The sequence below is a fragment of the Ictalurus furcatus genome, chromosome 3 (genome assembly GCF_023375685.1).
Source record: "Ictalurus furcatus strain D&B chromosome 3, Billie_1.0, whole genome shotgun sequence".
Taxonomy (NCBI): Eukaryota; Metazoa; Chordata; class Actinopteri; order Siluriformes; family Ictaluridae; genus Ictalurus; species Ictalurus furcatus.
The window spans coordinates 15,965,634-15,981,180 of NC_071257.1; the positions used below are offsets into that span (position 1 = coordinate 15,965,634).

Sequence of the window (15,547 nt, forward strand, 5' to 3'; positions counted from 1 at the left end):
ATATAGTTCAGTTCAAGTGAGGTGCAAACAGTTTCCCCAAAAGTATGTTAAAAGTGCAAGAGGTAATTACAGTGTGCATGGAGTTCTCTGGCAGTTATTTTCAGCGCTCAGTACTCAGAGCTGTGGTATGGAGCTCTGAAGCCGGAGGAAAACAAACTCAGTCAGTACATTTCAAAGAGGTCTGAATGATGCTGACTGTAAACGTTCCCCTATAGAACATGTGTTGTTACTGTAAACGATATTTAAGTGTGGAAATACCCAGCATGGGAAGGTAATGCCTTTGAGGCACAGAAAAATGGGATTAATTTAGTTAAATTAGTAATCTCTGCTCGCTTATTTAGGATTAGTTATGAGTTGTAAATTCACAAACTGCTTGTTAACCTCACCAGCAGAGAGCAGCAAAGTTCACCTATTCATTTAACCTCTTGGCCACATAATTTCGCTCATGATAGACTACTCCTATAGGTGCTCAAATTCTCTCTGCCTCATAACTGTAAATTTCGCTAAATCCCACAAGGAGCATGCATGTCCTCAACGTTTATTTACACATTATTAAGTGGCAATTCTGCAGTTGGGTGTGCAAGGCTTAAGTGTCTCCATGGTCAGTGGGTCCCAGCCACAAAATAGAAGACGTGCAAAGACCTAAATATGCACCAGTACCTCCCAGAAAGGTTGTACTGATCAGAACTGATACACCGGCAGCCAGTGAGCCATTCCTCTGCTCACTGGCTGCTAGTGTAACAACAGTTTAATTTCAACAAGAAAGGAAGTGACTCATCAGTAAGCCACCTTACTGTCCAACTGTTAAAACGGCTGCTATTGCATTGTACATTGCTAAATAACATCTAGACGGTTCCATCCCTGAATTGTCATGACTGAAATGCCATGCCAAGTTAGATTTATCTAAGGTGGATGCTTTAATATCTGGGGAAAGTGAACATAAAATACCATTAATTTACACTGAAATCCTGTCAGGAAAGTATGCTTTGATATCTATATCTGTTTCTTTCCATGTTAGGAATGAAAAGGAAAAAGAAGGAAAAATCTACTGTATGTTCTGAAAGGCTACAAATGTCACTAATTAGGGGAGAGAATGTTCCACGTGGCACTGCCTTCCTAACATGCACAGGCAGGTTTGTTAAGAGTCTGCAGCTCCTCACACCTTGCACACCTGTACCTACACAGCTCTTCTCTTCCCAGTTCCTTTTTCCTTTTCCATGGATGATTGAGAAATGTCTATTTCTAAATTTTTGGTTACACAAAATTACAGACAAAAGGATCTATTATATAAACTTCCCTGAAGAAATAATGTGTCACACGTGTTGAGTGGCAGAAGACAGTGAGTTGGCCATATTGACATCCTGCATGGTGAGCATCTCAGTGGAATGCTCGAGAAGTGCAGGCGGGCTGGCTGATGAGGTGCAGATGTGGTGTCCAGAATTCATTTTCCCGCTCTGGCTCGCGTGTCTGTTTGATGTTCCTCATTCCAAACTCAACACATACACACACAGCACCCATGAGTCATTCAAGCAGACAGCAAATTCCCCTGTTTCGTAACAAAGGACACTAAAAAGAAATCTCATAGTTTTGTTTCTTTTCTGCCATCAGATGTCTGTCTGTGGTTTCACAACACAGCGAAGTTAAACATATTCACTAAGTTATCAGGACACAATACATCAATCCTTCGACCTAAATCCTGACAAGGGCTATATAGGTCTTATTGAAAGATTTTAGAAGTCAACTCAAAAACCTTATGAGAGCCAAAAAAGGCACTGGATTCACCTTTCCCTCCATGAAGTGGCTAGGGGGGTGGCAGCAGGAATCTCTACTCACATTTCAGTCTGTGTTAATAGTTGCACTGGAGCACGATATGGCAAGTAGCAGCCATGTGAACAGACGAGTATGAAGAGACTGGTTGTGTACACATAGCCCTCCTAAAAGGCTCTGTGTGGAAGAGTTCCCACACAAACATGCGCATGCGCGCACACACACACACACACACACACACACACACACACACACACACACACACACACACGCGCGCGCGCACACACGTACACACACATACACACGCACACACGCACACACGCACCAAGGAAGGAATCAGCTCATTCAGACTTAATGGTTTGCAGACTTTATGTATTCCGACCAAACATGGAACTCTTGTGCTTGGCACTCAGTGCTGCTTTCCACACATAGAGACATCAATATAGACAAGTGATTTTAATGTCCAGGAGACACAAGACTGCAGTAGTCATTGCCAAAATGACATTCAATCTTTAAAACGCTTAAAGTAATACAACTGCAAAATTTCCAGACATTGAAATAAGACCAAATTAACACTGAGATAATATAATTTAAAAAAAACGCAACAAGACAAATGAAAGACTGACTGATGAACTGTATGTGCCAGTGTCTTTTCCTGGGTCATTCCATCTCAAGTGGTCCAGTGCAGGTTGCTAGACTTTTTTGAGGGATTACCTCTATGTATTGGCAATGCAAAATCACCAGTTTTTTTATTTTTAATTTTATTTTACTTGGTTTAACTACGACGCCCATCTTTGTGTCATGGCACACAACAAATTTTGGTTTTACAGCTGTTTACGTAAACCTCTATATATATCGGCTCAAGATGGGCCTAGCTCCTTGGAACAAAAACTGATCTCTAGAGCATATTGCAAGGTACATGAACACATATAAACATTTTGTACATTCATGTTCCTTAGACTTAGAACATAATGTAATGCTCAAGACTGCCCACAGTTTTTTATGGAGGTGATAAAGTGCCACTTATTAAAATTCCCCTCACTTTCCGGTTGAATATCTTTGGTGGGGGACCAGAGACGAACCTGACATTTTCACAGAAATGGAAATGAAATCCATAGCACCATTCTGTTGTAAAAATTGTGAGTTTGAGATTGGAGGACTCTGCAGGACAGTGGACCTCGAAAGCCAGATTTGAAGAACCAGCCTGATCTATCATGTTGGTACAGGTGTACAGTTGGTATGAATGAATAGATTTTATGCAAATATGGAAGCAGTGTTCAGTTGGGTGTTTCACAAAAAAACAAAAAAAACCAGAGCTGTGCTGTTGTTTCTCCTGTGATAAAAGTAGTAAGTGACTTCTGAGCTGTAGTTGCACATTCTCGCCCCAATTTTTTTAAAAAAAGCCTCAAACCTGAAATGTTCTGCACGCACACTATACTTACTTAGGTACCCCTAAGAGACTCGAACCCTTCCCATTATAAATTGACTGTAACTGTGGAACTGTGAACAATCTTAAGCATCACATTTGGACTTTAGTTCTAAGTCTAAGCAACACAAATGTGCAAAATATTTGTATATGCACATGTACCTTGTAAAGTGCTCTAGAGATCTAGAACTTTTGTTCCAATGAGCTAGGCCCATCCTGAGCCAAGATACTGAAGTTTCTGCAAACAAATGTATAACCAAAATTTGTTGTGTGTAATGGCACAAAGATGGCTGCTGTAATTAAACCAAGTAAAAAAAATGGTGGTTTTGCAATGCCAATACATAAATGTAATCACTCCAAAAAAATTAGAAAAATTAAAAACGGTCAAGAAACCAAATTTGCAATTATTAGACCACTCGAGATGGAATGGCCATCCTACACAGACAGAAATGCACTCATACTCTTGCTTTTCATACTTATATAAGGAAGAGATGAAGATTGGATGTTTCAATATGTATACACTCTCAGACATCCAGTTGATGAACCTGTATATTTAAGAGGTGGACGGTTATGCTATGAGAGAGAGAACTTGTTCTCCCCCTCTGTCTCTATGGTAACCGGCTCATAAAAATGTCTGTCTGGTGCCCTATTGGCCAACCCCCCCCCCGCATTGCTTGCAAGTTGGGCACTCAGCCAAGTGTCCAAACATTACAGCTGCCTAAAACTCTGAGCTAGCAAAAGAGTCAACACTGATTCATAAATAATGGTAAAAGATGTAAATTCCACAGAGTAAAACAGTGCCCTTTGCTCAGTGATTTTCTATGGCTCCAAAGAGGATTACAGAGCCTATTACAAATCGGTGAACTTTGATGCAACAGCCCTGGAGAACAAAAAAAACAAAACAGAAAAACAGTAAGAGAGAGTACAGCCCCATCTTAGCTGAACAAAAGTACAATAGCTACAGGGGATATAGCATAAGACAGTCAATTCAATATTAAGCACCAAACACTTTCTTGGACACACATGCATGTGTACACACAAGCTAAAACTAAGCTAAGCCTATGACAGTAATCATGGTGTCAAAGTAACATCCATATGAATGACAGCAACCAAGGTTTTCCAGCAGAACATTTTGCCCAGAGCATCACACTTCCTCCGCCAGCTTGCTTCGTCCCATAGTGCATCCTGGTGCCATCTCTTCCCCAGGTGAGTGACACACACGCACCCAACCGTCCACATGATTTTTAAAGAAAATGTGATTCATCAGTCCAGGCCACCTTCTACCATTGCTCCATGGTCCAGTTCTGATGTTCACATGTGAATTGTAGGTGCTTTCTGCAGTGGACAGGGGTCAGCATGAGCTCTTTGACCTGTCTACGACTACACAGCCCCATACGTAGCAAGCTGCAACGCACTGTTTGTTCTTTTTTATCACATTTCTCTCATAGCCAGCATTAAATTTTTCAACAATTTGTGTTATAGTAGCTCTTCTGTGGGATCGAACCAAATGAGCTATCCTTCACTCCGCACACACACCGATGAGCCATGGGCGTCCAGGACCCCATTGCTGGTTCACGTTTGTCCTTCCTTGGACCACTTTTGACAGGTACTAATCACTGCATACCGGGAACACCACACAAGACCTGCTCTTTTGGAGATGTTCTGACCGAGTCGTCTAGCCATCACAATATGGTCAAAGTAGCTCAGATCCTTACACTTGCTTATGTTTCCTACTTCCAACACATCAACTTCGAGAACCGACTCTTTACTAGCTGCCTAATATATCCCACCCCTTGACAGGTGCCACTGTAACAAGATAATCAATGCTATTCATTTCCCCTCTCCATGGTTTTAATGTTACGGCTGATTGGTGTATACATATGAAGTTCTTTTAGACTTTTGTTTGGAACCATATGTAAAAAGTGCTGTAATTTCTACACCATTCACCTGATTTGGATGTAAATACCCACAAATTAAAGTTGAAAGACTTTAAGATCTATTTAATTAAATTTCAATATACTGTTGTACAGTTAAAAAACATAAATTTTATATAACAATAAATTTGTCAGTGTCCAGATATTTATGGACCTAACTGCATATATAGATTTTAGCAGAGGATCAGAGAACAGAGACGGGATACATCCTAATCTTTGAGGTTCTGTAGTTGTCTAATACTATAAAAACTGACAGATTAACAATGTTCACCAACAGGGAACAGCTGTGTAACTCGATGTATGAAGGGATGATTGTGACCTGCTAAGACTCAAAGAAACAAGTTTTTTTTTTTAAAAAAAAAGAAAAGCACTGATAATTAAACTACAGTCCTAAATTAACAGTAAAATCTCACTTTCACTGCACTTTATGGTTTCTGTTGCTCACTGCCTTTAGACATATTGTTTTACTTATGTTTACTTTGATCATACCGTTTTAATTAGGCATTACAGATCTTACTTGCGCTACACTGTTTATCAACGCATCTACATTGCGAGTAAAGAGTTACGTGGCCTCGTTACAAATAGATCACTCCCGTTATAATTAACGACAGAATTTACACTGCACGCACGCAAATACAGTAGATAATGACAATAAACTTGAATTAAACTAAACCTTTTCAGCAACTCGCACCAGTTTCCCCAACCCCTTGTACACAGTGGAGCATTTTGGATATAAGAGTAAGTTTGTCCTCGTGCATCACTGTCATGCTTCCGTGCTACACAAGCTCCACTTTGTAAAGTTTGCAGGTTACAGTCTCCTCCATGGCATTTAATACAAAATGCTCCAATGCCTTACAGGACTTACAGCTCACACACTTTTTTCCACTGTCACTTAATGATTACACCTCCGTCTGATGGTGACTGAGGTCATGCTGAGCATAAAAGGTAACACTAACATAAATAGTAACTGAAGAAATCCATTGTTGTTGACTCTGGGTATTCTGCTAAAGCTAGAGGCGTCGCATTATGTGCGTTTGACGTCATGTGCTATTGACTAGGAAGAGGCTTATACTTCCGGTTTGTAAAAAAAAACACTAGTATTTCATTTGAGATGATATTACAGTTCTAAAATACATACACTAGACAGTAGAGTACACAGTGCATAGTGTAAGTGTATAGTACATCATTTGGGACACAACTTTAGTATTTACTCCCCGATCCGTGTTTTCGGAACAGAAGTAACGCAATGAGTAAACATGCCCTGTGCCGTGCGCAGACCAACTAATCAATAACGAGATTCATTGACATCGATTTTCATAATGGATTATTATCAATTTTATCGATTAGTTTATCCATCTCTAATCTGCTAGTAGCATTTTTAACTTACAGTTGGGTTTTCTTAAACATAACATGTCTGACTCCAGTGTTTGTACATGATTCATTCAGGAACTACAGCCCTACTTTTCTTAGTCTAATATAAACACGGTTTAAACTGCATTACATAGTTCTGTTTTATTCTAAATGAATGCCCTTTGTATGAATCTAGTTATAAGCATAACCCTTACATCTATAAACAAGGCAGAAGTGTTGCTACCATTTATGGCATGATATTTCTCATTACAAAAGAAACACAGTACTAAATAAGGTCTTTTGAAGTCTTGGCTCTAAAAGATACTCTTTTTGCTATTTCCAGAAAACTAAATTTATTCACTGATGGTACAATTTATAGATCTCCTGCACTGTAAAAGGATGTACTTATACACACCCCACTGCTCTCACCTGGAAGTTGCCCACCATGATGAGTCCTGCAGAGCAGATCCAGCCGGTGGAGAGACTTGCCGTGTTTAACACGCAGTTCTGGCGCCTTTCAATCACATGAGCATAATGCAGCAAAACTATTACCATCACTGAAAGAGAAAAAAACACACAGATAGAACACATGAGAGATATAGATGGGTACTTCTCTCTATTGTGAAGATAAAGCTAGACACTGTTTTAATAAATTCTATATACAATTTGGTTATCACAATATCATTTAAAACATAATTCTCAGATTTAAATCCCAGAATTTGTCTGTTTTAATTATGCCTTGTGGACTTCCAGGGACGTGCTCTCTGCATTGGCTATGTACAGTTCTGCCTGGTATGAGTGTTCTGAGCCAGATTCTGCAGGACAAAAACCTTTGTCTGCTGTTTCCCCAGAAACTAATAATTTCTTCCTGGAAGAGTAAGGTTATGAGGTGGCAGGAAGGGAAAGGAGGCCTATGGCAGGGGTAACAAGGTCAATTGTTATGTGCTTAGAGCTCTTAAATGGGCGGGTCACTCTGGTCTGCTCTGCTGTTTACTTTGTTGTGCTAATGCTTAAATGAGAGGTAACTGGAGCTGGTCAGCTAGGGAAAACCGTGAGGACAAAACTGCCCCTCATGTCTTAATCTGAGTAACAGCCTCATTAATCTCACAGTCCAAAGGAAACAGATCCAGATATAGTACCTTGCATGCAGATGTCTCATTTATATGGTACTCCATGGGAGAAGTACCATAAAAAACTAATTCTGAGAATGTGTGTGGGCACCACACTTTCCTGTTAGGATCTAAATAATTTAAGAGAAGTTAGGCAAGTTACAAGCATGGAAAAAGAAACAACATGTCCGGGCAAAGGAAATTAGCCTTTATGCTTTTTAACAAAGCCCAGCTGTAGCCAGAAAATGCTTGTTTACTCCATTAGCTTAGACTGTTGTTTGGAGTGCAATGTCAAGAGCATTGTTGTCGACAGATCTAGTAATAGACATAAGCTGTGAGGAAGAGGACACGGAGTGAATACAGCAACAAACAAAGTCTAGCACACGTCACAATTCACAGCAAGCTAAAAATATCTCTAGAAGGATGGTATAGCAAAACACATGGAAAAACTAACCAACATAAGGTTAGCCACTGTACTGCAGATCATCAAAGATCAATGCCTTGAAGAGGCAAGGGTGTGCACATTTCCTAGAGTTGAATTCTAATCCTGAGAAAGCTGGACATGAAAAAAGGGGGGGCAGGCGTTCTCTGTGCCACATGCTGCTGTTGGCCAGCATCATTTTCCTGTTTAGCTCAAACCACACCTCAGAGACAAATATTCCTACGTTTGACTCTAAACAAATGCAGCAGTCTTGCTTTCTCATGGTTTCCTCCCAACTGACTGAGAGGTTGGGTCAGAGCAAGAGAATGAGGCAGTCAGACAGGAAAAGGCCACCAGGTTTATTCACTAGCCATCTCTCCTTCACCAGCCTACACTTTTAAAGTAATTGTTCAATTATGACAAAAATAATGCTGCTAAGAATGTGCTAACAAATGTATCGGCCAAAATCATGGCCTGTCAAGATCTGATAGTGCTGCTTAAAACGTTCTATTAGAAACTCATTCATGAATGTAATGCTATTTTAACAACAACAACTAATCATAGGGTAGGTTGCTAGAAGGCACTTATAACTTACAAAAAGGGATTCTTTTGTATTGAATGCAGTTCATTTGTGCAATTATGCTCTGACTGATTCCTGTTTATGGATGGCTATGGCATTGTTGGAAGTCAAAGTTGTGACTAGGCATGTGACGATACACTAAAACCACAACAAGATACAGCCTTCATGAAACGATACTGACACAAAACATTCATTTAAAATTTTTAATACATTATTGCAATATGAACATGACGGGGTGTCAAACTCAAATTCTTCCCGGTCAACATCAGCATTTTTGTGAGACCCTGAAGGGCTGTAATTGAAGTCTACAATTTAAATTTTATTTATTTATTTATTTATTTGACATATTTACCATATTCTTTTTAATTAAATTAGAATAGGATGTTTCTATAGGAAAAATAAGGAATATCAGAAACTATTAAAGTGTATGCCCCATTAGGTAATAACAGTTATTATAGTGATAAAAAGGTTTTTTTTTATAAAATGTATCCCAATGTTCAATAATAGATGAAAATTACATCTTATATTATATTGGCTGTGCCAATTTAATTCCAAAATATCTGAATGTGGAACATTGTGAGTTATTATTGACTTATTTTAAATTGAAATAAAAAGTTTTTAGTGGTCTATACACTGTGATGGCCTGGCATCCCATTCAAAGTATATTCCAAGTATGCCAAATATTACAAGGTTGCATGAGGCACATTAAGCAGTTCTCCCTTAAGCAATTCTCCAATTTAGCATAACAGAGCGGGCAACATCTGCTGATGCCATCTAACTGACTGATAAAGGTTTAGTACGCATTTGAACAAACCACTACATGGATGTTAATAGAACTGTGGTAGGCACCCACTTGGCACTTTAATTAGCCTGTTAAAGTTGATAAGACAAATTTGTGGGTGGCGCTATTACATGGCTGTAACTTGCAGAGAACAAACATTAGTTCTTTAACAGTGGAAAATGTAACATTTATGGAATAACAGAAAAACAAGTGGCTTGGGAAAATATTCAGCGTCCTTCAGATTCTGCACACTTTATTGCGTTACAGATTTAATTTAAAATGGATCAAATTTAGGGAATTTTTTTGGCCATTATTCCACACACTATAATCCATAAAGGAAGAATGGGAAAAACTGCCCAAATCCAGGTGTGCAAAGCTTGTAGAAATTTAAAGAAGACTCAAAGCTGTAAAAGAAGAAGACTTGAAGCTGTAAGTGCTGCCAAAGGTGCTTTTACAAAGTACTGAATAAAAGACCTGAATATGTATCGAAATGAGAGATTTCAGTTTTTGATTTTTAATACATTTGCAAATATTTCTAAAACATGTGTTCACTTTGTCATAATGGATTATTGTGTGTAGATCAATAACCAAAAGTCCATTTTAATACAATCCAATACAATAAAGTAGGGCTACAACTAACGATTATTTTGATAATTGATTAATCTGTTGATTATTTATTCGATTAATCAGTTGGTAGGATTAAAAGTCCCATTTTTCTTTTCTGTATTTTTTCGAAAAAAAATGCTATTTCACATTCTGCCCAGTGTTGTCCTTCACACATTGTGCAAATTGAAGGCTATGAAAAAGTTATTAAATGTATCTATGTGTGGGCTATGTTATACATTGTGCAAAGGACTTTTTAAAATATTAACATTATTTTTTGATAACAAAAAAACAATTGATTGTCCACAAGCTTTAAAGCAGACGTTAAATCACTATATCAAAAATGATTAAAAAAAAGAAAAACAAAAGCACAAACTAAGTGTTAACTGGTAAGAGGTTGAATGTTCTGCAGTAACACACACATTCACTCATCTGAACACAATAACATGTTACTTTATTCTGTAAATGTACGACACTTCTTGCATTTCTATACAATTACATGTTATAACCCCATTACAGTTACTGCTCTCATAAACAATTACTTTTGTTTCTAAATATCGCTAAATATAGCATCTAACAACATATTTGATCAAAATGAATATTTTAGTCTGAGTTATTGCGCTTACTTTCTATTACGTGCTGTTTGATTGACGCGCATGCATGGGCTCGCGCTCATTCAGTGAAGTTTAATTGAGACTCACTCACTGTCAGGACGAGGATTTATGAAAAATGGAAATACTAGTGTGAATTTCTAACATTTACAGATAAGGATATAAAGGTAAAACGGTCATTTCTGCACTGAAGAAAACATGTCTGGAACACATTAAACAGCACACACATCTGTCGCAGCATCTGATACATCAAGCCACGTTAATACACTTACGAATTTGTTTGAAGCACTTAATATAAAACAGTCATGTTTTGGACAACCTGGATCATGCACTTTTCCCACAGCAGCAGCTCACTCTGTGACCTCCCGACTAATCCATAATGACATTCATTGTTGATTATTTTAATTATCGATTATTATGGATTAGTTGTTGCAGCCCTACAATAAATTATGGAAAAACTGAAGGGGACTGAACACACTATATGGCCAAAAGTATGTGGGCACCTGACCACCACACCCATATGTGGTTCTTCCCCAAACTTTTGCCACAAAGTTGGACGCACACAGTTGTACAGGTTGTCTCTGAATTGTAGGTTACAATTTCCCTTCAATACAACTAAGATGCCCAAACCTGTTCCGGCATGACAATGCTCCTGAGCACAAAGTGAGGTTTATAAAGCAAGCCCTGACCACAACCTTTTGGATGAACTGGAACATTAACTGCACCCCAGACCTCCTAACCTCACATCAGTGTCTGACCTCACTAATGCTTTTATGGCTGAATGTGCACAAATCCCCACAGTATTGCTCCAAAATCTAGTGGATTGCCTTCCCAGAAGAGTGGAAGTTATCGTAACAGCACATAACAGCGGGACAAAATCTGGAATGGGATGAACATTTTGATAAAAGTCACAGCTAAATCCATTTTCAAATCCATTTTCTTTCTTTTTCTGTAAATCCTAACAATAGCCTTGTGGTGCTACGCACCAACATTTAAGTGATTCTTTTTCTCGGTGGTCAAAGACAATAGGCTGATCAGCTGAATAGTGGGTTGCGCCACCTAGTGTGTGGGCGTAAAACGCATTCTCGGTCAGCCCCACCTATTGTGCAGGCGTGAATTAGCTGAAGGCGATCAATCATTTCACATTCGATGTGAAAGCACCGTTTGTCGGCGATTCGCTTCACTTTATCACGTCGCGCTCAGTGTGTAAGGGCCTGTAGCTGTGATCATCAAGTGTCCAAAAACTTTCAGCCATATAGTGCACTTTCTGAAGCCACTGTATAAAAGGGCTTGGGAATCACTGACAACACTGAGGAAATAGCATTGTGTTGCGAAAAAAACAACACCACGCTCTTGTAAACCTGAATGTAAACGTTTAACACTCCTAATAAACAAATGTGTGGCAAAAAGTGCAAGTGCAATATGTAGCATGTTAAGAAAATCATGGCAATTTAGGGCTTCCACATCTCTGTGTGTCTCTCTGCAATCTGCCCAACTACACCCAGTGATCATGCAGAATAAAGGAAAGAAGAGAGAGAAGCAGTATTTTATGGTATGATGATAGGTTGCCTGTGTGCCTCCAGAGGCCTAGGTCAGCTCCTGCAGTGCTTTGTTATTGTGTTTCTTATGTTGATGGATGTTTCCTCCTGTGCTCCACTTGTTTCAGAGAGAGCTCCACCACAGAGTGAAAAACAGTGATTATTATGTAACCTGCAATGACAAGCAGCTCCTACTATATATCTATACAAGCAGTGACAGTATTAGTTCTGCTAGTGTGCACTGTCTCAACAGAATGAAAAACCACTCATACAAAACGACTTCACGAATTCACAATGTAAGCAAGTTCGTTTGATTATCTCTGGATCGGCATCCTATTGATATCAACCTGAAACATACTTCCCCCACACAGCATAACTTTGACAGAACATGGGACTTCCCAAAACATGACTAGACAAGCCTAATTTTCCCAGACTACCATCAATAACACTGAATTTTACGGTAACTGGTCTGTGATCGAAGAACTCTATAATGTAATAAAAGAATTTGATTGCCTGGGGTTAGGGATATCTTCTTGTTCTAACAAGAAAAAGCAGCCAGTGTAGCTTAATGCATATAACCAAAACAAATACTTCAGTGGGTAGCTACAAGCGCTCATGCACGAACGCATCTATGAATCACATCATACAAATTATTACAATAAAGGAAAAAGTCCCATGTGCATGTATCAACGCCATGTAAGCAAACATAACTCTTGTCTCTGCAAGACATGGCCTTGTCAACATGGATGTACTATGCAAACCAATAAGGATATACACATGGATGTGCAATATTATAATACAATACTGATCTAATGAAAAATAGCCGTTTTTGTCTGTGGATAAAAATACAATCTAGGGTTCAACATGGAAACAGCAGGGCCATGACTTCCTGCAATCTAACCATCTTGCTGAGCCACAACTTGACTGACTGGACATATCAGTAACAACACAGGCCTCCATGTCTTTGCACAGACATTACTGCCAGGCTAAACTGTGTAGGTCAAAGGTCATATTTCACCAGCAATACAACACAAAAGACATCTGAGACCTGCAGCAAAACACACACCTGGCTGCCACAGAGTCTGGGTATGTAAAATACCACTTTCCATGCAATACTGGACCTACACTCTGTTCTATAGCTTGCACTGTGCAGTCAAATTTAGCAAGTCACAATATGACTGATAATGCACAGATCAAGGCTTATGTTCTTTTACTCAGACTGAAAATCTAGATGCACACTGCAGGAAGATTTAACTCAAATATGATCCTGTTCCTCACACATGCATTTGTTTTTGTTTTCACAACAGTGTGAACAGCAAAAATCACTTTGACCCCAATTCATCATCAAGTTGCATACTGACTACAGAACTTAAACACTTATACCATCAACATCTTCCTTATTCAGCGTTTTTTGGCGTATCCGTCCGAATTATTTTCAACATATAATTTTTAAATATAAATCAGAATGCTTAGATGTGGATCTTTATCAGCCCTTTAATGGGTATATTTACAGAGAAGTTCTGCACGGGGTGTAGGAACAGAGATGATTGTGTTGCAGTCCACTGCTCATTGTTCTCTGTGTAACTCCTGTTCCTGCTTTCAGATCGTGAACCATGAACTTCTCCACCTTCATATAATTGAACCAATTTTTTACTGACTATTGGACTGTAGCTTTTTCCATTTAAGGCTTGTTTAATAATGTTGTCCCTGAGAACTTTGGAAAGCTCCTTCGCCTTCATCATGGCTGCCACTTGTGAAGTGAAATCTTCCAAATTAAGGGCAATGTCTTCTATTATGATAGCAGGTGTAATCCGAATAAGAAAATTTTTTGCAACATTTATCTCTAGAAGTTGATTTTTTTAAAATGTAACCTTTACATATACAGTGAATATAAAAAGCCTACACACCCCTGTTAAAATTATAGGTTTTTATGACGTAAAAAAATGAAACCAAGGACCATGTCAAATCCAAGAAACCAAGTCAAATCTTTTTCCACCTTTAATGTAAAACAACATTTAAGTAAAAAACTAATACAAATGTTTTATGGGGAAAAAAAAGAAAAATAAAACGTGTGCACACCCTACTATATTGGGGCAATGACACTGAATGACAAACAATGACATTCAAACTCATGTTCAAAAGTAATTATCATACACCTGTCATCAATGAAGTGATTCTAATTAGTCTCAAATAAATATAATCTGTTTCTATAGGATTTTCTTCTTGACGTGAAGGCCAGAGGAAATGGGACACCACAATCGCATTACCAAAGAACAGAACGTCCTTCCAAAATCAACGAAAAGACAAGAAGAAAACGTATCAGGGAGGCTGCCAAGAGACCTATGGCAACAGTAAAGGAGCTGCAGGAATATCTGGCAAGTACTGGTTTTTCCCCGCATGTGATAATCTCTTGTATTCTTCACATGTCTGGGCTATGTGGTAGGATGTCTAGACAGAAGCCATTTCTTATCCATGGATAAATACCAATCTATTTAGGCACAAAACCTACAGGCCTCTGTTTGACAATTGAAAAAAAAATGTCACATTCCATCATGACAACAACCCAAAGCACAAATCCAAGTTAACAAGGGAATGGATTCAGAAGAAGATCAAGGTTTTGGAATGACTTGAAGAAGGCTGTGTACAGGAGATCCTCTCGCAATGTGATAGATCTGGAGCATTTTTGCAAGGAAGAGTGGAATACAATTGCCAAATCAAGATTTACCCCAAAATCAATTACCCCAAAAGACTGAGTGCTGTATTACAAGCAAATGGTGCTTTAACAAAGTATTAGTTAAGGGGTATGCACACTCATGCAACCAGGATATATATAGAGTTTTACTTTTTGTTTTTACCCCTCAAACATTTCTATTTGTTTTTGGCTGCTATATCACATTAAAGATGGAAAATGATCTGACATTTTGGTTTCATTTTTTTTCACATCACAAAAATTTCAACAGGGGTGTGTAAACTTTTTACATCCAATATATTCTCTATTAATGTTGCTTTTTTAAAACATAATTTTATGCTTATGTATAAACAATTTTTTGTTCATATTTACAAGTCCAACTCACAATACATGATCAGTGTAAATTTAAAACAAATGATAAATAATGCACTGGCACCATGAAGTGCTAACCTGGATGCGGAGTCTTTTGTATGCGTGCTATTCAACAGCATTTCATATTGCATTTTTGAGGTTATTACATAATTTCATATCAAGACTAAAACACACCACATGCGATTTTATTTACTTTGGTAGTCTGATTTTCAGTGTCTGAGTAATTTCTTTAGTATGACTGAGTAGGCTGCACCCTCCCATACTTACACACACACACACACACACACACACACACACACACACACACACACGTTCAACTATTACTTTTCATTTCTAGTACCCAGAAAGATCCTAAATGTAAAATAC

At 38.4% G+C, this 15,547-nt stretch overlaps 1 protein-coding gene across 2 annotated transcripts in view; it reads right to left on the reverse strand.

Annotated features, from left to right (window-relative positions):
- zgc:154058 (Transmembrane protein 150A-like) overlaps positions 1 to 15,547 on the reverse strand; it is a 31,223-nt gene that overhangs the window by 6,559 nt on the left and 9,117 nt on the right. For both annotated transcript variants that reach the window (XM_053621025.1, XM_053621024.1), the window contains one exon: positions 6,907 to 7,034. In XM_053621025.1, coding sequence (XP_053477000.1) covers positions 6,907 to 7,034 — 128 coding nt within the window. The remainder of the gene's footprint in view (positions 1 to 6,906; positions 7,035 to 15,547) is intronic.